Source organism: Alligator mississippiensis, chromosome 4 (genome assembly GCF_030867095.1).
Source record: "Alligator mississippiensis isolate rAllMis1 chromosome 4, rAllMis1, whole genome shotgun sequence".
NCBI lineage: Eukaryota > Metazoa > Chordata > Crocodylia > Alligatoridae > Alligator > Alligator mississippiensis.
The window spans coordinates 90,757,817-90,780,165 of record NC_081827.1 but is presented as its reverse complement, the minus strand read 5'-3'; the positions used below and the strand labels follow the sequence as shown (position 1 = coordinate 90,780,165).

The 22,349-nt window shown below is 51.1% G+C and overlaps 5 protein-coding genes across 5 annotated transcripts; 2 read left to right on the top strand and 3 right to left on the bottom strand.

The window, feature by feature from the left end:
• The first annotated feature begins 915 nt into the window (after positions 1–915).
• On the top strand, positions 916–1,977 carry LOC132250093 (histone H3-like). Its single transcript, XM_059726282.1, has one exon. The coding sequence runs from the start codon at positions 1,251–1,253 to the stop codon at positions 1,785–1,787; it is 537 nt and encodes a 178-aa protein (XP_059582265.1). The 5' UTR covers positions 916–1,250; the 3' UTR covers positions 1,788–1,977.
• Positions 1,978–4,311: 2,334 nt separating this feature from the next.
• LOC132250092 (histone H3-like) lies at positions 4,312–5,372 on the bottom strand. Its single transcript, XM_059726281.1, has one exon. The coding sequence runs from the start codon at positions 5,036–5,038 to the stop codon at positions 4,502–4,504; it is 537 nt and encodes a 178-aa protein (XP_059582264.1). The 5' UTR covers positions 5,039–5,372; the 3' UTR covers positions 4,312–4,501.
• Positions 5,373–6,471: 1,099 nt separating this feature from the next.
• LOC132250097 (histone H2B 1/2/3/4/6) lies at positions 6,472–7,013 on the bottom strand. The gene has a single exon (XM_059726287.1). The coding sequence runs from the start codon at positions 6,924–6,926 to the stop codon at positions 6,546–6,548; it is 381 nt and encodes a 126-aa protein (XP_059582270.1). The 5' UTR covers positions 6,927–7,013; the 3' UTR covers positions 6,472–6,545.
• A 189-nt stretch (positions 7,014–7,202) lies between these two features.
• Positions 7,203–7,987, top strand: LOC132250094 (histone H2A-IV-like). The gene has a single exon (XM_059726283.1). The coding sequence runs from the start codon at positions 7,291–7,293 to the stop codon at positions 7,678–7,680; it is 390 nt and encodes a 129-aa protein (XP_059582266.1). The 5' UTR covers positions 7,203–7,290; the 3' UTR covers positions 7,681–7,987.
• A 679-nt stretch (positions 7,988–8,666) lies between these two features.
• Positions 8,667–9,361, bottom strand: LOC132250091 (histone H1.01-like). The gene has a single exon (XM_059726279.1). The coding sequence runs from the start codon at positions 9,337–9,339 to the stop codon at positions 8,668–8,670; it is 672 nt and encodes a 223-aa protein (XP_059582262.1). The 5' UTR covers positions 9,340–9,361; the 3' UTR covers position 8,667.
• Between the last annotated feature and the right edge of the window lie 12,988 nt (positions 9,362–22,349).

Below are 22,349 nucleotides of genomic sequence, written 5' to 3'. Positions count from 1 at the left end.
ACCGTGCCTCTGTGAAGGCGGCTCTTTCCTTGAAACTGTGCCCAGCAAACGCTTCAGCAGCCCGAACTAAGTAGGCGAAAATCGTCCGGGTTCATTTCAAAGCTGCCCCGGTGCCGGCCGCTGCTGAAGGTGGATGTCTGGATAGTTTTTCATAGCGGGGAGGGCTCGCTACAAGTTCGTGCGCGGGGGCGGAGGCCACTATCCCTTCACGGAGTCTTTGAGTCAACAAGCAGTCACCAAGCGACTCCTGTCGCCACCTCTTGCCCTGCAGGCTTAAGCAGGTGTGCCTGCAAGTGCGGCTGAAGAAAAGGTAGCCGCGTCTTTTCCATCCAGTCGCTTAAAGGCCGCCAGCCCTTTTCCTTCCAATCCGAGATTCGTAGTCCTCGGATTGAGAGGAGGGGGCTGCCCTCTGAATGACAAGTCTAAGTGAGCTGGACTTGGGCGCCTGTACGTTGCTTCCCCGGCAGCGGCTTCACACACCTTCAGACCCCGTCCCGCGGGCAGGGGGAGCTGACGGCGGGGGTCCCTGAGTTCCCCCGCGCCGTGATGTCGGAGCAAGCCGTTTGAAAAACGTCACGACAAGAAGGCGGCAGGCACCGGCTGATTGGCTGCGCCTGGCGGCAAAGCCCGACCTGATTGAAAACCGCGCTGCGTTCGGTGCCCTGGGAGCAGCTTGGGGGGGGGGCGCGAGGGCCGAGGAAAGGAGCCGGCGCTGGTGTTTCTGTCATTTCTCTGCTCTAGGCCGCCGGCTGTTGAATGGGTTGTGTCCTTGCACGTACTGGTGTCGCGGGGAGGGCGAGCCCCTTTACCAAAGACCCGTCCCTGGCTCTAGCTCATCAGGCCTTGCCGCTTTCTTCCCGCCCGAGGTTGAGGGAGGGACGGGAGGGGAGTGAGGGACGGGGCACGGGGAGGCGACGCGTTTTGAAGAGCCGCGTCGCCTTTTCTGTTGCCCCCTGAACACGAGACGCCACCTCCCTTCGGCGCAGCCGTTCGCTTCCTTGGTCCTCCCTCCGCCCCTCCCTCCGTCGCCGGCGCCCTTCGTCTCCCGCGGCTGTTGCTGGCTGGCGGCGGCTCAGGCTGGAGACAAAAACAGGTGGCTGGAAACGAAAGTTCGGCCCGTGTGGACGTGAAATGGTGACCGGGCCGTGGCCCCAAGCTGCCGGGGCCTGAGGCAGAGGGGCGGGGACAGGCCGGGGCGGATCGGGTTCCGGCTCGGCCAGCGCGGGCTTTTCAAAAGTTCACGTTACCCAATGGCAGGCGCGTCTCGGCACCCGGCCAATCGGGACGGAGAGCTTGCCTATAAAAGCGAGAGCCGGAGAAGCGCTGTTGTGAGTTTTCCTGGGCAGTGCCAGAAGGCTGAGCGTTTGCGTGTGAGAATGGCCCGCACGAAGCAGACTGCGCGCAAGTCGACTGGTGGCAAAGCGCCCCGCAAGCAGCTAGCCACTAAGGCGGCCCGCAAGAGCGCGCCCGCCACGGGCGGCGTGAAGAAGCCGCACCGCTACCGGCCCGGCACCGTGGCGCTGCGCGAGATCCGGCGCTACCAGAAGTCGACAGAGCTGCTGATCCGCAAGCTGCCTTTCCAGCGCCTGGTACGCGAGATCGCGCAGGACTTCAAGACGGACCTGCGCTTCCAGAGCTCGGCCGTCATGGCGCTGCAGGAGGCCAGCGAGGCCTACCTGGTGGGGCTTTTCGAGGACACCAACCTGTGCGCCATCCACGCCAAGCGCGTCACCATCATGCCCAAGGACATCCAGCTGGCCCGCCGTATCCGCGGCGAGAGGGCCTGAGGGAGCGCAGCGCCTCCCGTCTCGATCGCTAGGAAACTTCATTAACCCAAAGGCTCTTTTAAGAGCCACTCCATTCCCACGGGAAAGGGCTGTCTCTCGCTGGTACTGAGTTAGTGATTTATTACGGAATACGTTGTCGGGACGGGGGGTAGAGTTTTGGATTATGATTTTTAAATCTTTTAAGCTCGTGCTTGTGTGTGTTTTTTGTGCGGTGTCCTTTTCTCCTGAAATCTGAATTGGTGTGAAGGTGTCAGGGACGATGGCACCTCCCGTGTTGGTCGTTAGGAAACGATAGCCCAAAGACTTTGCAGCTATCTACTCCATTCCCAGAGACAAGGGCTGGAACGTGGCTTTTCCAAAACAGGTTGTTGAATTGAATTGCCCGATTAAAAACCATATAAATTCCTCTTCGGTTTAGTCATAAAAAGTTCTGTATTAATGATTATCAATTGGTAGGTAACTGAACATGCTCATGAGTTTAGTACTGTGTTTCCCTACCCTGTTCCCATCCCCCCCCCCCCCCTTGTTATTAATCTGTTACCATTATCTCTTCAGCTGATAGATAATCAACAGGGATCCTGTTTTTTGCTTGTTTTGTTTTAAAATCCCAATTTATCTGATTCTCTGTCTCCACCCCTCTGCCCTCAGCTGTTTTGTTGTGCTGATCTACCAATGCCCTCCACTCCTCACTCCCCCAGACCTACTAGTGCCTCTCACTGCTGGCCTGCTGCACCTCGTCCCCAGGACCTAGTCCTTCAGTGTGTGGGGAAGGGGGTGTGTAGATGTAGGTAATGCTTCAGAGGTTAGGGGGGGCACAAGGCAAGCAGAGGGGGCCTCATCTTGATGGCCATGGTGGTTCAGCACTCTCTCCTGCTCCAGGTCCTGCCTATTTGGCTGTGAAGGCAGCTCCTATCTGTATCTGGTATAGCCAGGCTACACTCTGGCACCCTACCGTGGGCACAGAAATCTGAGGGGAGAATGTGGGCCCTGGAACCCACCCCTACCCTGGCATGTCATCCATGCTCCCCACCTTGACAAGTAGCTTCTACTCCCCATACCCCCTCCACCCTTATACGCTTACCTGAGGGAGCTCAAGCTGCTCTCCTCCATGCTGCCAGGTGCATGTGTGTGCATGCATATCCATGTGGCACCTCCTGCTCCCTCTCCCCACAGCCCCAAGCAGTCCCTTGTAGGCCAGAAGTCTGCCAGCTTGCAAGGAGAAACCCAGTTTCCACAGGGATTTTCTTCTTTTAAAGGAGAAAATCTGTGAACCTACAGAAGTATGGCACAAACAGAAGGCCCCAAAATTCTGTTTCAGAGTGAGTTTTTGCAGATATACCATTTAGCTGTTTTTTGAATATATGTCATGTTGCTAGATTTCCTCCTTTTAAGGAGAAAATCTGTGTTTTGCCATGTGTTTGCCCACAGCAAACAGAAACCCCAGATCCCTGATAATCAATAAGCTTGCACTGATATCACAAGCAGTACCCAGGACATGTAGAATAAGAATCTGTTTATCAAACCTTTAATATTAAACTAGGCCTAGAATGAGAGGGAGCAGGAGGTGCCACATGGATATGCATGCACACACATGCACCTGGCAGCATGGAGGAGAGCAGCTTGAGCTCCCTCAGGTAAGCGTATAAGGGTGGAGGGGGTATGGGGAGTAGAAGCTACTTGTCAAGGTGGGGAGCATGGATGACATGCCAGGGTAGGGGTGGGTTCCAGGGCCCACATTCTCCCCTCAGATTTCTGTGCCCACGGTAGGGTGCCAGAGTGTAGCCTGGCTATACCAGATACAGATAGGAGCTGCCTTCACAGCCAAATAGGCAGGACCTGGAGCAGGAGAGAGTGCTGAACCACCATGGCCATCAAGATGAGGCCCCCTCTGCTTGCCTTGTGCCCCCCCTAACCTCTGAAGCATTACCTACATCTACACACCCCCTTCCCCACACACTGAAGGACTAGGTCCTGGGGACGAGGTGCAGCAGGCCAGCAGTGAGAGGCACTAGTAGGTCTGGGGGAGTGAGGAGTGGAGGGCATTGGTAGATCAGCACAACAAAACAGCTGAGGGCAGAGGGGTGGAGACAGAGAATCAGATAAATTGGGATTTTAAAACAAAACAAGCAAAAAACAGGATCCCTGTTGATTATCTATCAGCTGAAGAGATAATGGTAACAGATTAATAACAAGGGGGGGGGGGGGATGGGAACAGGGTAGGGAAACACAGTACTAAACTCATGAGCATGTTCAGTTACCTACCAATTGATAATCATTAATACAGAACTTTTTATGACTAAACCGAAGAGGAATTTATATGGTTTTTAATCGGGCAATTCAATTCAACAACCTGTTTTGGAAAAGCCACGTTCCAGCCCTTGTCTCTGGGAATGGAGTAGATAGCTGCAAAGTCTTTGGGCTATCGTTTCCTAACGACCAACACGGGAGGTGCCATCGTCCCTGACACCTTCACACCAATTCAGATTTCAGGAGAAAAGGACACCGCACAAAAAACACACACAAGCACGAGCTTAAAAGATTTAAAAATCATAATCCAAAACTCTACCCCCCGTCCCGACAACGTATTCCGTAATAAATCACTAACTCAGTACCAGCGAGAGACAGCCCTTTCCCGTGGGAATGGAGTGGCTCTTAAAAGAGCCTTTGGGTTAATGAAGTTTCCTAGCGATCGAGACGGGAGGCGCTGCGCTCCCTCAGGCCCTCTCGCCGCGGATACGGCGGGCCAGCTGGATGTCCTTGGGCATGATGGTGACGCGCTTGGCGTGGATGGCGCACAGGTTGGTGTCCTCGAAAAGCCCCACCAGGTAGGCCTCGCTGGCCTCCTGCAGCGCCATGACGGCCGAGCTCTGGAAGCGCAGGTCCGTCTTGAAGTCCTGCGCGATCTCGCGTACCAGGCGCTGGAAAGGCAGCTTGCGGATCAGCAGCTCTGTCGACTTCTGGTAGCGCCGGATCTCGCGCAGCGCCACGGTGCCGGGCCGGTAGCGGTGCGGCTTCTTCACGCCGCCCGTGGCGGGCGCGCTCTTGCGGGCCGCCTTAGTGGCTAGCTGCTTGCGGGGCGCTTTGCCACCAGTCGACTTGCGCGCAGTCTGCTTCGTGCGGGCCATTCTCACACGCAAACGCTCAGCCTTCTGGCACTGCCCAGGAAAACTCACAACAGCGCTTCTCCGGCTCTCGCTTTTATAGGCAAGCTCTCCGTCCCGATTGGCCGGGTGCCGAGACGCGCCTGCCATTGGGTAACGTGAACTTTTGAAAAGCCCGCGCTGGCCGAGCCGGAACCCGATCCGCCCCGGCCTGTCCCCGCCCCTCTGCCTCAGGCCCCGGCAGCTTGGGGCCACGGCCCGGTCACCATTTCACGTCCACACGGGCCGAACTTTCGTTTCCAGCCACCTGTTTTTGTCTCCAGCCTGAGCCGCCGCCAGCCAGCAACAGCCGCGGGAGACGAAGGGCGCCGGCGACGGAGGGAGGGGCGGAGGGAGGACCAAGGAAGCGAACGGCTGCGCCGAAGGGAGGTGGCGTCTCGTGTTCAGGGGGCAACAGAAAAGGCGACGCGGCTCTTCAAAACGCGTCGCCTCCCCGTGCCCCGTCCCTCACTCCCCTCCCGTCCCTCCCTCAACCTCGGGCGGGAAGAAAGCGGCAAGGCCTGATGAGCTAGAGCCAGGGACGGGTCTTTGGTAAAGGGGCTCGCCCTCCCCGCGACACCAGTACGTGCAAGGACACAACCCATTCAACAGCCGGCGGCCTAGAGCAGAGAAATGACAGAAACACCAGCGCCGGCTCCTTTCCTCGGCCCTCGCGCCCCCCCCCCAAGCTGCTCCCAGGGCACCGAACGCAGCGCGGTTTTCAATCAGGTCGGGCTTTGCCGCCAGGCGCAGCCAATCAGCCGGTGCCTGCCGCCTTCTTGTCGTGACGTTTTTCAAACGGCTTGCTCCGACATCACGGCGCGGGGGAACTCAGGGACCCCCGCCGTCAGCTCCCCCTGCCCGCGGGACGGGGTCTGAAGGTGTGTGAAGCCGCTGCCGGGGAAGCAACGTACAGGCGCCCAAGTCCAGCTCACTTAGACTTGTCATTCAGAGGGCAGCCCCCTCCTCTCAATCCGAGGACTACGAATCTCGGATTGGAAGGAAAAGGGCTGGCGGCCTTTAAGCGACTGGATGGAAAAGACGCGGCTACCTTTTCTTCAGCCGCACTTGCAGGCACACCTGCTTAAGCCTGCAGGGCAAGAGGTGGCGACAGGAGTCGCTTGGTGACTGCTTGTTGACTCAAAGACTCCGTGAAGGGATAGTGGCCTCCGCCCCCGCGCACGAACTTGTAGCGAGCCCTCCCCGCTATGAAAAACTATCCAGACATCCACCTTCAGCAGCGGCCGGCACCGGGGCAGCTTTGAAATGAACCCGGACGATTTTCGCCTACTTAGTTCGGGCTGCTGAAGCGTTTGCTGGGCACAGTTTCAAGGAAAGAGCCGCCTTCACAGAGGCACGGTCTGGGACGTGGTGCTGAGCAGGGCTGAGGACAGAGAGAAGTGGGGCAATGGCTAGGTAGGCTGCCCTGAAGTTAAAGATGCTCAAGATTACGCGGGGGTGCTATTTCCACGCCTCCTCCTGTCCCCAAGGGCCGGGAGGCAATTTGGGAAAGTGGTTAGGAACAAAAACAGCTTCTACAGCTCTTTAAGTGATCAAGTGGGTGGCTCTTAAAAGAGCCTTTGGGTGAAACGATGCAGAAAGCCTGCGAGGAGCCCGTTTACTTGGAGCTGGTGTACTTGGTGACAGCCTTGGTGCCCTCGGACACGGCGTGCTTGGCCAGCTCCCCGGGCAGCAGCAGGCGCACGGCGGTCTGGATCTCCCGGGACGTGATGGTCGAGCGCTTGTTGTAGTGCGCCAGGCGGGACGCCTCCCCGGCGATGCGCTCGAAGATGTCGTTGACGAAGGAGTTCATGATGCCCATGGCTTTGGACGAGATGCCGGTGTCCGGGTGCACCTGCTTCAGCACCTTGTACACGTAGATGGAGTAGCTCTCCTTCCTGCTCTTCTTGCGCTTCTTGTCGCCCTTCTTCTGCGTCTTGGTGACCGCTTTCTTGGAGCCCTTCTTGGGGGCGGGGGCGGACTTGGCGGGCTCCGGCATCCTGGTAAGACAGACCACGTCCTTCGCTATCGCTCAACGACCAAACAAGTCAGTCACGACTGCGCGACAATGGCGGCGGCCGCCCGGCATTTATAGCGGTGTTATGCAAATGAGCAGATTCCGCTCCCTGCGATTTTACTGGACGCGAGGCCCGCGCGACGGCCCCTCCTGCCGGCGTCCCTCGCCATTGGTCACGGCTTGCATGCGCTTCCTCATTGGCTGCGGCGGAGTTGACAATTTCTCAGCCTATCACCAGTGAGGCTTCAGTCGCCTGACAGAAGGGATATAAGGCCGAGCGTGCGGCGATTGCGTTACAGTTGTTTTCTTTGTTGTGCCTTGCAAGTTTGTGAGCAGCTCCTGAGCCATGTCGGGCCGCGGCAAGCAGGGGGGGAAGGCGCGGGCCAAGGCCAAGTCTCGCTCCTCGCGGGCTGGGCTGCAGTTCCCGGTGGGCCGCGTGCACCGCCTCCTGCGCAAGGGCCACTACGCGGAGCGGGTCGGAGCCGGGGCCCCGGTCTACCTGGCGGCCGTGCTGGAGTACCTGACGGCCGAGATCCTGGAGCTGGCGGGCAACGCGGCGCGAGACAACAAGAAGACGCGCATCATCCCCCGCCACCTGCAGCTGGCCATCCGCAACGACGAGGAGCTCAACAAGCTGCTGGGCAAAGTGACGATCGCGCAGGGCGGCGTCCTGCCCAACATCCAGGCCGTGCTGCTACCCAAGAAGACCGAGAGCCACAAGGCCAAGGCCAAGTGAGGCGCGCCCGGGAGACCGGGCCCGTCCTCTCGCTCCCTACACACAACCAACCCAAAGGCTCTTTTCAGAGCCACCCACAGACTTCAAAAAAGGGCTCGATCTCTAGACTTTGTGGGGGGCGGGGAAGAAACTCGCTGAGTGCACTCTCGTTCCGCACCTGCTGTTGCCAACTGCACCTATTCCATGAGGTTCTCCAGTTTACCCGTGACAATACAACGTGCCCGCGTGTTTACGTGTATTAGAAACCCTCCCCCGTAGAAAATTGTCTGGTTCAAATGTTTTGTTTTAATGCATATCCTATCATTTACTTCCCGTGACTCCGAGCAGTTTCCTGTAATTCCTGGAGGGTTGGCAATCCGATCGGCTCCCGTTGCTCTTTCGCCGCAAGAAGTAGCAGCGCCGGGGCGCGGGCGCCTCGGCCGCCTTTGGCCCGCTCCGCAGGCGAGGGCGCGTTGCTCAATCCCTGGAGCCGCCCTTTGAACTCCACCGCGCTGTTACCATCGCCTCCGGCTTCAGTGGCTGGAGGAGGTAACACCGAGGCGGGGCCGCGCGAGAAGCGGGCGGGCGGGCGCGGGCCAATCCGGGGCCAGCGCGGGGCGTTCAAACCCCCTCGCGGTTTAACCCCGCTCCCAGCAGCTTCCGCAGCCTCGCCCGCCGCCGGTCCCAGCCCCGGGGCTGTAGCGGACCCGCTGCCATTGCCGTTCTCTTGCCCGCCGCCCCCCACTCGCCTCCCGGGGTCGGCTCCGGCTTCTTCTGTCGCAGGGGCCCCAGCACCGCCGCGAGGGCTGCGGGTCTTTTCCCTCCCCTCCCCTCCCCGTCCCATGGCAGGACACCCTCCCTTATCCCGTCCCCCGTCCAGGGAAATGTTTTGCCCTCGCGGAGACCGGCAGAAAAGTACAGCGTCGCAGCTCCCTTCACGAAGGGGTGGGTGGCTCTTAAAAGAGCCGTTGGGGTTGTTTGCACGACAGGCGTCTTCCTCCGCTCGCTTTACTTCTTCTTGGGCGCCGCCTTCTTGGCCTTGGCTGCCTTGGGCTTGCTGGGCTTGGGCTTGGCGGCCTTGGGCTTCACCGCCTTGGCCTTGGCCGGGCTCTTGGCGGCCCGCTTGGGCTTGGCCGCCTTGGCCTTCCTGGGGCTCTTGGCCGCGCTCTTCTTGGCCGCCGCGGCCGCCGGCTTCTTGGCTTTCTTGGGGCTCTTCTTCACGGCCGCCGCCTTCTTGGCCTTCTTGGCCGCGCTGGCCGGCTTCTTGGCCGCCGCCTTCTTGGGCTTGGCCGCCGCCACCGCCGCCTTCTTCTTGGGCGCCTTCTCCTTGACCTCGCCCGGCTTCTTGCCCAGCTTGAAGGAGCCCGAGGCGCCGGTGCCCTTGGTCTGCACCAGGGTGCCCTTGTTCACCAGGCTCCGGAGCCCCAGCTTGATGCGGCTGTTGTTCTTCTCCACATCGTAGCCGCCGGCTGCCAGCGCCTTCTTCAGAGCGGCCAGTGAGACGCCTTTTCTCTCCTTGGAAGCAGCTACCGCCTGGGTGATCAGCTCGGTCACGCTGGGGCCCGCGGGCTTCTTCGCTTTAGCGCCGCCCGCCGCTTTCTTCGCTTTCTTCGCAGGAGCCTTGGCGGCGGGGGCCGGGGCCGCGGCGGCGGGGGCTGCAGCAGGCGCAGTTTCCGACATTGCCAGTCACGTTCCGCAGACGAAGTACACTGACACGCAGGGTGGTAGGTGCCTTGAATTTATACACGAGAGCTGCTCTGTGATTGGTTCGTTGCAGAGTCCGCCCAGCTGCCAGGCAGAGAGGGCTCTTCTCCCTGCTCTGTTTGTGTTTCTTCGGGATTAAAAAAGTGTGTTTTTTGCACAATATCGGCCGGAAATCGCCCCTATTCTACCATCAAGTAAAGAGGGGAAAGTATATTTTCAGTTTCCAGTGCTCCTTGCCGAAAATGATAAAACTGCACGATATAAAAGCCAATAAATCCGGCGTCGTGGAACTGGAAGGACCTTGGCAGAGAGAAAGTTTTGTTTTTCTTTGTAAATTAAAACTGTTTTTTTGCCAATAAAACCCGGAGGAGAACACAAAGGGAATCTTTAGAGGGTCTGCTCCACGTCGGAGAAGAAAGTGGGTGAATTGCATGTACAGGCTCTTTTTAAACCGATTTCAAAAAGGGAGAGGTAGCACACTCTCAGAGGCTAGACCTCAGCTTTCTCAGCCAAACCTCTGGACTACCAGGAACTAGAATTGAATCATTAGTGGATCTTTAAAAAGCACCGAGAATAAAGTTCTGATAGGGGCTGTTTACCATGCAGAGACTGTTGTGGAGCATTAACTAACACATATGCTAATATAGATACAATCTTTGGGTTATTAATATCCGAAACTAGCACAAGACTGTGTATGATAGCTCAGGAACATATGACATAGTTAAAGCACAGTTGCTAAGCATCATTTAATTGTAACCTTAAAATAAATTTAAAATGTTTGGTTTTTAAGAAAAAGATAAAGCTCTAGGAAAACAACAGGGATTATTGGTTCTGAAAAATAACTGGAGAAATTTAGCCATTCATCTCAAAATGATGACCAGAAGTAAATGTGTAAGTAGGAGTAGGAATTCTGTAGGGTGGTTGTTAGCGCATATTACTAAGGGGGAGCAGTGGGTTCTGCCTCTTTGCTCCGTGGAGTGAATTAAAATAATAAGAAAGCATTATTATTACATTTTATGGATGCTAACTCAGAAAGTAACAATGCTGGTTTATGGATAATATAATGTTGCTAGGTCACCAATCAGCGCATAGGAATGTTTCTGTATGTAAAGTGTTTGTCAAGAGTAGAGAGTTGCAGATATTGTGGATTTGTACTCGAATTGATAAGCGCTTTTTTTTGTCACTACTGGTAGATTTCCAAACATTTTTCAAAGGAGGTGACCTCTGTTTTCCAGGGGCAGGGTTCAGCGTCTAAGAGAGGTTCACAGGCAGGCAATGTTCTTTGGGTAAATGTGGTATCTTTTATTAGACCAACTAAATAGTTAGAAAAATTGTTCTTTGCAAGCGTTTGAGTACAAACGCTCTTCTTCAGGCACAGGGAGAGTTTGTTGTTGCTCTGTGTGCTCTTCTGGGTGGAATGGAAGCCAGTATGCAAAATGCAGGTCTGTGAAAATGCAAATGCATAGAAGTGAGGCTCAAAGGCTGTGAGAGACAATAGGTGTGAGACAGGTGGTAGGGCAGGGAAAGGGGGAATTTGAAGTGGAGATAGAATATAGCTGGTAAAATGCAGACAGGTTACCTGGGGTTATCAACTGGCAGGCAGGTTATAATGTGCCATAAATCCAATGTCTATATTTAGTCCATTATTTTTTTTGTATCCAGTAGATTTATGAAGTGAAGTTTGTAGGCTTATCTACAAAAGGTGTTTTGTAGATTCCCTTTGAGGATTAGAACTGAGAGATTGGGGAAAGAGTGATTGTCTCGTGAGAAGTGTGCTCCTACAGGTAGTTGGGTATTTTTGTCTTTGATAGACTTCCGGTGCGCGTTCGTTCTGGTACGCAGTTGTTGTTTGCTTTCTCCTACATATTTTACGTCTGGGCATTTAGTGCATTGGATAAGATATATTACGTTTCTGGAGGTGCAGATGTAGGATCCAGGAATGGTGAGGGTTCTATTGTGGGATGTAGTTATTATGGGGATGGGGTGGAGATGTGTTGGCAGATTTTACATTTCTTGTCATGGCATGGTCTGGATCCATTCAGTGTGCTTTGGGCCATAGGAAGTTTGTTTCTGGTGATGAGGTGGCATGGTTTGGTGCTTCTTTAAAGAGTAGGGTGGGTGGTCCTGGAAAAATCTCTTTTAGAATCAGATCTCTTCTACTATGGATTGCAACTGTTTGAGGATTTTCCATATAGGTTCCAGGGAAGGATGGTATGTCATAACTAATGATGTGCAATTCTTGGGGATTTTCTTTTTCTGCAGAAGCAATTCTTTACATGGTATCCTGGTGGCTCTTTCAAAAGTACAATCTATATCTCTGGAGGAGTGTTCTTGGTGGGTGAAAGCCCTTTTGAGATTTGTGAGGTGACGGTCAAGGGCATTCTCCTCAGTACAAATTCAGTGGTATTGGAGGGCTTAGCTGTATATTACAGCTTTCTTGGTGTGTTTAGGGTGATTGCTGGTTCTGTATGTTGGTCCATGAGTTTCTTGTATACTGTGGTTTGCATTTTACTATTCTGGATATTAATCATACTGTCTACAAAGGAAATGTTGATGCTGGAGTATTCAAGACAGAGTCTAATGGAGGGGTGATGCCATGGTGGTTACTGAATTTGTGATGAAAATCAATCAGAGGCTGTAGGTTTTCAGTCCAAATGATGACAATGTTATCTATAGAAGGGAAGTGATTCTTTTGCTCTCTTCAGCATTGGTGAGGCCTCAACTGGAGTACTGTATCCAGTTTTGGGCACCACACTTCAAGAGAGATGTGGAGCCAAACAGATAGCTATTAGGTATTAGAAAATTAGAAAGAGTCCAGAGTAGAGCAACACAAATGATTAGAGGCGTAGGAAATATGACTTATATAAAAAGGCTGGAAGGATTGGAATTATTTAGACTAGAGAAGAAAGACTGAAGGAAGATTTGATAACAAGCCTTCAAATTCCTGAAGGGTGGTTTTAAAGGGGATGGTGATAGATTATTTTACATGTTCACATGGGACAGGACAAGGAACAATGTGCACTCTGACATGTGCTCCAGGGGTGGTGGGCAGTGCTTTAATTATAGAGGCTCTCATTAAAGTGCTGCCGTGTCTCCTGTTCCAGCATCCCTGCACTTAAAAATGGCAGTGGAGGCTCTTGAACGAAAGCTCATTGGACAAGCTTTAGTTTAAGCGCCCCCACCACCATTTTTAAACATGGGTACACTGATACATGAGACACGGGATGCTGCTAGAGCACACAATTGCCACGCTCCAGCAGACTTGACGCACTGAAATTCCAGCACATTGGAGCAGCCTCTGCGCTTATGTATAGGCTCCCAATGGTCTTAAATTGCAACAAGGTAACATTAGGTTGGATATTATGAAGAGCTTTCTTACTATGAAGCTGGCCAAGCACTGAAGCAAATCACCTAAAGGTTATAGAATCTCCATCCTTGAACGTTTTCAAAAGCAGGATATATAAAGATTTCTCTAGAATGGTTTAGACAGGGATGTCTTGAGCAGGGGGTTAGATTAGATGACTTACTAAGGTGCCTTCCAACCCTACTTTTTGATTCTGTGCCTCTCCAGACAAGGGCCAACCTGAGCCAGATGTCCCTGTACCTTAACCTATACTTTCCCTTTCCTGACAAGGGGCACTCTCATATAGGTCTCTAATCCTGGCAGTCAGTCAAAGTGACCAAATTTGCCCTGTTCTACAGTAGTTTTGATCCTTGCAGTCAAGTGGGGATGCTGTGTATAATGCTACACTCCTTAGGTCACTGACAGGTTTTCAACCTTTTTCTGATTTGCAGACCCCTAACAAATTCCAAATGGAAGTGCAGACCCCTTTGGAAATTTCAAATGGAGGTACAGGCCCCTTTGAAGTGGCTGGGCCCTTTTACTATAGGTATGGGCGATGAGCTTCCCAGCAAGGAAACTCACCAAGGTGTAGGGAATTAGGAGCAACCAGCCCACCTGGGCCAGGAGGGGGAAATAAAAAGCACCTGCAGCAATCTCAAGGTGGCTGCTGCACTGTCAGCACAGCTGTAAAGGTTGCTGCACTGAGCCTGGGACCAGCGGAGGTAAAGTTGATCTGGGAGATGCTGTAAGAAGGACTTTTCTTTTGTTTGTTCATGTCGTTTACATGGAAGCTGTCCATGTTTCCTCAAAGACCTCTGAGGGATAAGAGGTAACTGGGAAAGTGTGAAGCCTAGGAAGCCAGATGAGACAGAAACTCCTGGAGCAAGCAGGTATTGAAAAGCTAAGTAACATTTCAATTTGTTGAACTTTATTTTGCTTTGCATTTCTTAAAAGGCAGAGGGTGGCCCTGTGGAGTTCTAGCTTTAGCTCAGCTGCAGCTAAGGCAGGGACTCTGAATAATGGGTCTTTAGCTAAAGCTAACAATGGGAGTAAAAGCAGTCAGTTATGGGTGCCAACCAAGCACGCTTAGCTCTGCTCTGCTCTGCTCATAAGCTATCTACAGCCATGTACACTATTCGCATACTTTTGATTGATCATAGTATTTTTTTGTGAACACCTTAGACAGTCTGCAGATCCCCAGGAAACTGTGGACCACTGGTTAAAAAACACTTGTCTGCTCTAGGTAAATGCATTAAAGGATTTAACAGCTAGAGGGATGTACACAACCTGATAAGGGTAAAACGTAGACCTCAGATCAAAATCAGAGTCCTCATAACTTAAGAAGCCTGACCTTACAGGAGGCAGGATGCAAGAAGTACCTTGTAATGATATATTCTGCGCCTGTTTTCCTGACATTCCAATTAACCTTGCTCTCGTCAATCTTGATCTGCAGTTGCTTAATAATGATATATTCCTGTACTTACTAATTTCATATACAACATCTGATTCAGTGCATCTTAGTCTGTGCCTAATAAATTGGATAAAGATGATGCCACTTCTTTTGATCTGGGAACACTTAAGTTCCATATTGCAAACCAGCATGCTGTGTGATAGGAAGGGGCTTAGGGCTGCAAGAGCAGGGTGGGCTTCAGTGGGCATGTCTACACATGCCATTAGGGGGCAGCAATAAACTGCAGAGCTTATTGCTCCACAATTTAGTGCTCCTGGGTACATGGTTTATATTTGTGCCCAGGCTACAGCACATTCAGCTGGGTTGCAGCAGCCCCAGGTCACAGGGGATGCCAGGGGGTCAGCCTGCCAGCGCAGGGCTGCTCCAACTGGGTTCACTGTGCTGTGGAGGGGCTGGCTAGAGCATGAGGTTGCTTCAGTGTAGGGCTAGCTAGCGGGCAGCCCTGCACTGAAGCACCCTTGTGCCCCAGTCAGCTGGGGCAGCACCTATATGTGTGCTACTGTGCACAAAAAGTCTGCAGCAGGATAATATTTGTATTTACAAGTCCAACCCTGCTGCACAGTTTGTTTGTTTTATGCACCCCTATGAGGGGTGCATGTGTAGACACTGAGACGTTTACTGTGCAGTTAGTCAACTGTGCAGTAAGTGTCTGGTGTAGATGTGCCCAATCAGGCTTAAGATGTCTTATTAACACTGGCTGGTAGAATAAGCACCTGCCTGAGCTTCTGTCTGCTTTGGTCCAACCTCCTTCTTTCACTTCTGTCAAACATGAGTCCTTGTTGAATGTAGCAAACACATTTTAAACCAGGGGTGGGCAATTATTTTGGCTGGACGGCTGCTTAATGAGTTTTGGTGAGCTGTTGAGGGCCGCAAAGATTCATAGATGTAGGGTCAGAAGGGACCTTGTAGATCTTCTAGTCTGACCCCCTGCCCTGGGCAAGAGAGAAAACAGGGCTCAAATGAACCCAGTCCCTCCCCTTGCCTCCTGGAAATACTCCTTTTTGGAGGGGAGGGTTGCCGTCCTGCAACCAGAAAAAAAAACCCAACAAATCATATGCTAAAAGTCAAACACCTACTATAACATATTTAATTTTATTACAAAAATATTTTGTCATGTCTTGTGATTTGTATAATAACTCCAAAATAAAGTCTTAATCTAGTTTAGTGTGCATGTGTGTGTGTGGTGGGATTTGGGGAGTGTATGTGGGGGAAGTTTGTGATGGGGTGTGGCTGTGTGTTGGGGGGCCAACAGGGTATGTTGAGGATGTGTATATATGTGGGGGGGTTGTGGGGGCAGGGTGTGAAAGTGTGGCATTTGTGGGGTGTAAGGACCCTTCCACCCACTCCTCCCTGTGGCACACTGTCCCCCAAATTGGCCAATTCAAAGTGAATAGTAGCCACTTCACACAGGCCTACTGCTTTCCCCACCCCCTGCTGTACAGGTCCCAGGACTCCACCGGAAGTGTAGAGGAGCCCCATCCTCTGCTTCCCCATGGAGTCCCAGGACCTGTATGGCAGTGGATGGGGAAGGCAGACATCTCCATTGCTGGGCTTCCCCCAGAGGCCCGCGGGGGCAGGAGATGCACATGTGCAGCATGGAGCCCAACACCATACAGGCAGGCTGGCCTGGCTGTGCCCCTTGCCACCACATGTAGTGCTGGCCAGAGCCGCACATTGCAGGGCAACAAAGCCTGCACAGGCCACAAGCGCCCTGAGTACTTGCTGCCTCCTGCTGCTGCCACCAGAAGTGGGAGCTGTGTGCCATGGGGGAGAGTGTATGGAGAGTCCTCACCCTCCCTCACACCCACACTTTGCCCACCTGAACTCCACTCCCACCACCCCCATGGGCTCGGGCTCCACACTGCTGCCAGCTCTGTGCTCCTGCCCAGCTGCAGCTGTCCCCCACCACACCCCCATTGCTGCCCTACCTGGTGCCTGGGGCAAGTGGGATGCCAGGGAAGCTGAGCAGGTCCCCTGGTGGCTGCAGCAGTGGCAGCAGCAGCCCACCTAGAAGCTTGGTGGGAGCAAGGCGCATGGGCTGAGTGGGGTACAATTAGTTAGTAGGTGCCTGTGGGCTGGATGAAATTGCTTGTGGTGGGCCACATCCAGCCCACAGGCTGCATTTGCCCCTGTTTGAAACTCAGTTCTGGTCCATCAGTGCATTGGTTGAGCTATGATTTGGTCCTTTAATCTAGTTATAACCTGGTTTGGCTACTTCCCTTCCCCCAAAGCTACACATGGAGGGGACTCAGCAGGTGAGACTCAGACATGGAAAGCCTCTGTGGCACAGCCTCTCACCATTCTTCCACAGAACCCCATCTGAAAGGATAATCCTGCTCCATAACCATTCATTCTTTGGCTTCCCTGAATTTATTCCCCTGAGCTGCCAACAAAGGTAGTATTTGCATTGGTAGTCTTTTGGATGAGGAAAATTATTCATTCAAGATGGACCGAAGCCACCAATTCACGAAGAATAATCGATCACAGATGTTGATCATCTAGTTTGCTATCTACTTCACTAATTCCCTAAATATACCCCTTCCTATTGGAATAAGTCAACAGAATCTTTAATTATTACATCCCTAAATAATAAGCCAGTATGCTTTCAGGTGTGTATAATCAAGGCCATGGACCTTTGGTCAACATTCGCGTTTACTTGTGAAGGGATGCAAGGTCAGTATGACATTGACCATCCCAAGAAGGCAGAAGCTCCTCAGTCTCTGTGAAGTGTAAGTACTTGGTTGTCGCGGCTTTGTTACGTAAAGGCAGAGGGGTACAAACCAGGGTCTGTGCTATGGGTGGTAGCATCGGCAGAAGCAATGGCAGGGGCTGGGGTAGCTATGGAGGCTGCAGTAGCTGAGCTGGCATCAGTGGCAGCTGCTGTTCTTGCTTCTCCTCTAAGTGGCCCATCATTCATTACTCTACCAAGAGAGGTTCTAAATGTAAACTTGTATGCTTTTCATGCACGTAGCAGGAAATGCATCACCCACCATATGTTTCCTGGAGTATAAAAACAGTTGAATGTTAGGAAGTCCTACTGTGAACACCTATTCTCGCTACTTGGTGTGATTTTTTTAAAAAGGAAAAGGTTCCTACGGAGCAGTAGATTTTGTGAGAGAGTACTTTTCACTTGGGCTCATTTGTGACATTCCCAGCTATGGAGATCCCTCCCCAACCCTGCCCCCGCTTAAATGGTTTAAACAGAAGTATAAAAGCTGCAGTAATCAGTAAGCAAAAGACTGCAATCTAACAGCAACTGGGGTGGGGGTGTTAATACAGTAGCTAAGCCTCTGTTCTTGATTTCCTGAGAGTCCAGGAAAGCACCTGACTTGGAGGGAAGACCCCAAGAAAGAGATGTGATGTCAGAATACATATATATATTTTTTTTTTTTTTTTTTTTTTTTTTTTATGAAATAAACACGAACATAAATAAGTGTAAATAATTATGAAAAATAATTCTCCTGAGTGGAAAGAATAACTTGTTCTTAAAATTATAGTTCACAACCAACCCCAGAAGTACTTAGAATATATCCAGCACTTATCTTCTATAATAGAGGTTCTCAAGCTCCAGCCTGTGGGCCAGATCCAGCCCACAGTGCTGGATTGTCTGGCCCACAGGGCTCCCCATGGGTCCAAAATTTGGCAGCAGGGAAGCAGTGGCACTGCTCCCCTGTTGCCAAATCTCTGAACCCATGGGGAGCCCCAAGCTCTGCATACTGGATCCAGCACCTGATTGCAGCATGCAGGGCCAGGCTTGGGGCATCACTGGGCCCCAGGACTCAGTACCAGTGTTGGGGCCTGGGAAGAGGCAGTGATGGCTCTCCAAGACCCAATACTGGTATGAGGACAGTTAGAGGGGGTGTTGCTGAGCCTCCAGGGTCCAATCCCAGCGAGAGGGCAGGGAGGAGATGGTGCTGGACTCCTTGGCCTGATCTGGCCCACACCACTCACCTGGACAGCAGGGCCAAAATATTGAGCACCACTATTCTATACAGTTAAATAATAGAAGCACAGAATTTGATCACCACACTAAAGTCAATGAAAACATGTTGTGTCATGTAGTTACCTCAGGATTAGAATATGTCACGTCAGTCATTAAGTCTCCTTTCCATCAAATTTGTTTATATTCCAGAATTAATAGGGTTGGAAGGGATTTCAAGGATTATCCAGTCCAACCCCCTGCACAAATACACGATTTACTGTTCCTAAATCATTGCAGAGCAATGCCAGTCCTGACTTATTCTGGAAACCTCAGTGAAGGAGATTTCACAACTTTCCTGCGTAAAAATGAAACACTATTGATAGATCGTTATAGGACAAATCATTTACTACTATATGAATGTTAACATGAGCTTCCAAATTTAGTGCTTCTCAGGCACTTTCAGATTAAAAGAACTGAGTTTACAAGTTAAAACACCCTTCTTCCCCCACCCCCTTGCCAACAAGTTTCCAGGTAATAATCCTGACCAAGACCTAAGCATCAAGCTGGGCTCTTCCTTTTTTCACCTGGTCACTATGGATGAAGTTTCAGCAAGGCAAAATAGCTCATCTAGTAAATGCAGTAAATTCCTATTGGGTTCAAAACAATTTGTCAGTGTCACGTGAATTTTCATTGCAGCCAATGGATCTAGGAAGCTAAGGAATAAACATCAGTAAAATCAACCTTGTTTTTTATTTTAAAAATCCTTTTCAATAGACTTATTTCCCTCTTTGTGAATTGGGGGAAAAAAAAAAAAAGAAAAGTGCAAGAGTCATGTTTATTTTCAAAGTAGGCATACATTTCAATGGAAATATAGGAGTCCAACAAGGGGTTAAATGTCACACTGTACACAACACTACAAACTAGACTGGCAGACATCTTGTGAGAAAAGAGAAATACTGAACTAAAGCACAGTCTTAGATTGCAGATATAAATGTTATGGGATGAAGTTTACTGCAGACACTGCTACTTCTTCCTTTACAGTGGGCACCACATCCCAATTTTGACCTAACGCAATCTGTACATAAGTGAACAGAATACAATATTCATTCCATCTTTTCATGATCAACGACCTATTCAGTCTCTTCTTGTGCATTGTGCCACACTGCCATCCTGTGGCCAGTCTAATTTAAACACCAATTTAAAGTGTTCCTTTTCCACAATAGTTCACCCTACACATGGTAAATCCAGAGCCACCTAGGAACGTCTTATATCTCATAATATTTCTCAAACTCAATGGAAACAGCAAGAATAAATTCTTGTGATCCAAGAGTATGAGACCTTACCTTCTGACTACAGGTGGATCTCCATCAGCCAACAACAACATACCAGCCATGACAGTAGTCAAGCAGTTCTGATTCCAGGTAAGTAGGTGATCCATTTAATTGCAGTATTATTTAGCGCAGTCTGAATCTATCATGAGCGTGTGTGCACGCACACACACATGCACACACACGCACACTTGTGTGTATAAATATATGGGAAACCTGTGTCCAGAGGCAAGGATATCCACGATGATTGAAGTTACTCTGCCAATGCAGCCTTCATCTGCATTCACAGCCATTGAAAAGTATGCCTACTTTATCCACCTGATCCACCACTGAGGTCTTTATGTTATGTTGGACTGTTCTTCGTCTGATACCTGACCTTTGACCTTACCATCATGAGTGACCCTACTAGGAGTTCAAGACTCCTGACAGTGTTGCTTTTAGGGTCATCAGTACATGTAAGCCTCTCCACCCTGTCTAGGTGGCAGTCCATGGAAAGGACTGCCAAGATCCATGCGGTTGCCAATGTGCAATGGCCTCATCATGTAAAACAAGTCACTTGCATGCTTCTCCCACTGGATCCAACATCTACCACAATAACCAGTCACCAATACCCATAATGTCTACGAAGTTCTGCAGCGATGAACAAGTGGCAATGGGGACAAATCAAGTGATTGCCAGGAGTCCCTGATCATGGATCCACACATAGGCAACAGTCACATGTTGGCAGCTGCAATCGCTACTGAGCAGTCCTTTTTAGCATCCTTTCAATATACCCCACATGGGGAGGGGGCTAGGAAAGGTGTCCCAGATATAGGCTCTCCCATCTTATCTTACCGAACTGGATATCTGCTTCCATGGGGATCACTCAAATTGCAGTCGAAACACAAAAATGTCCTTTGCATCCTGGAATGCACACCTTCTACTAGATGCCCCAAACAGTGACAGACCTGAACATAGAACAGCTATTGTTGTCCAATAACTCTTGCAATACAACAACAACATCAGCAAAACCAGACATGCAGATTGTGGAATCAGAAAAAATATATGCCTTAAACTTTGATTATTTTAGTTATAAGATGACATAACCGCTTTGTGTAGAATTGCTGGCTCTGTACAGTAGAACAGATAAGGGCAAGTGTTTGTTCTTTGTAACTCTTCTGCAACTGCTTCGCTCACCGCGGCCTTGAAGGTAGCAAAAAAAAGTATGTACAAAGTAGATTTCCAGGTGCAAGAAGGAGGTTTGTGAACTAACCTCACCTCCCCCATAATTCCCATCCTGATTACAGCAAAGAAATAATGAAGTAATAATATTATAGCCGCTTTTCATGCTAATTTCACTATATGATCACATGAGTTGTAAGCGACTGTTAAAAAGTATATAAGCCTCCAGATTTTGCTCTTGGGGGGGACCCCTTCCAAGTGCTTGGGAAATCCATGTCACTTTGGAACTCCCCCTACAGCTGTAGTTTCTTTTGAATAAAAGCTTCTGCTGACCTGACCCAAAAGTACTCTGTGTGTGTTTCCACGACAATTCCTGGTGCCATGACTCGGATCCAGAACACAGGCTGAGGAAGGAGGACCACAGGCTACCCCCCCCCCCCCCCGCCCCGAACCCTGAGGCACCAAACTTGAGAGGTAAGAGACCTAATTCAAAATCTCTATTGGGGTTTCGGAGGAGGACTGCCTGTAGGCTCCCAACTTGGCCGTGGTAACTGGATCTGAACCTTGTTAAAACAGGTCAGTCTGAACCTTACTGCCGGCTAAAATTTTCTGTCTGGTAAAGGATCCCATTTTGTGTCTGGTAACGTACGTTTTAGGGAGAAACTGTTTGAGGCACCTTCATCCAACAGCACATCGGGCTTGTAGTTAATTAACTAAGGCGGTGTGGGGTAGGAGGTCTGGCTGACTGAATAAATGTGCATGTGTGTGTATTTAGAAATATGAGCCACTGACCAGGACTGAGACTACGGTTGGGCTCAGCCGCCCCAATTCTGCCTGACAGGGCAGTTTTGAAAGCAAGGGGGCCCAACTGGAACCTCGTGACCCAGTGGACAGGGCTTATTGAATGAATGTGTGTGTGTATTTAGAAATATGAGCCACTGACCAGGACTGAGACTACGGTTGGGTTCAGCCGCCCCAATTCTGCCTGACAGGGCAGTTTTGAAAGCAAGGGGACCCAACTGGAACCTCGTGACCCAGTGGACAGGGCGTCTGAGTGATTTTGTCTTTTCCAAACCCCTTGTCCCAGTAGCTTCTGCCGAAAGCAGGAGTGAAAGGATCCCTCTAGTGTTTCCCTCCCCATTTCCATTTTATGAGCCGGTGTCGGGTCAGAAGCCTTTTGTCTGGGCAGTGAAAAACTGCGGGGCAAGGCACTGAGCGGCCCGGACATCCTAAATAAGCCTCTCCTACGTCTCCCTGTGTGACTGAAAATGGGAACAAGTCAGTCTAAACAGGTTCCTGTCCCCCCTAAGGGGACTCCGGCGTACTTTATGTACACACACTATTCTCCCGAGACTTGCAAGTACCTGGATAAGTGGAACTGGTATACTAGGGATGATCCTGTGAAACATTTTCCACAGGAAGGAACATTTGATCAGGATAAAATAGTGCACTTGAGAGGTCCCGTGGATCCAAAACACCACAAAACCAGTGGGACGCGTTCTTTTATTGGTATGATGAAATGTCCAAAAGGCGGACAGAATCTCAAACTAGGAGCCTAAAAGACTCAAGAAAAATTAAAACAGCAGTTAAAAGCTGTTCGGGAGAAATTGGCTGCTCCCCCAAATTACATGCTGGCCACCGCTCCGATGTATCCAGCATTGCCCGGGGCGCCCCCACCACCGGAGCCAGCAGAGGATATCCTTGACCTTTGTTCGAACCCTGCTCTCCTGGGACTCCCACATCAGCAACAACCGGTTCAAC

What these genes read in the sequence shown, in the direction of transcription:
- LOC132250093 (XM_059726282.1), top strand. Translation starts at nt 1,251, where the DNA reads ATGGCAGGCGCGTCTCGGCACCCGGCCAATCGGGACGGAGAGCTTGCC.
- LOC132250092 (XM_059726281.1), bottom strand. Translation starts at nt 5,038, where the DNA reads ATGGCAGGCGCGTCTCGGCACCCGGCCAATCGGGACGGAGAGCTTGCC.
- LOC132250097 (XM_059726287.1), bottom strand. Translation starts at nt 6,926, where the DNA reads ATGCCGGAGCCCGCCAAGTCCGCCCCCGCCCCCAAGAAGGGCTCCAAG.
- LOC132250094 (XM_059726283.1), top strand. Translation starts at nt 7,291, where the DNA reads ATGTCGGGCCGCGGCAAGCAGGGGGGGAAGGCGCGGGCCAAGGCCAAG.
- LOC132250091 (XM_059726279.1), bottom strand. Translation starts at nt 9,339, where the DNA reads ATGTCGGAAACTGCGCCTGCTGCAGCCCCCGCCGCCGCGGCCCCGGCC.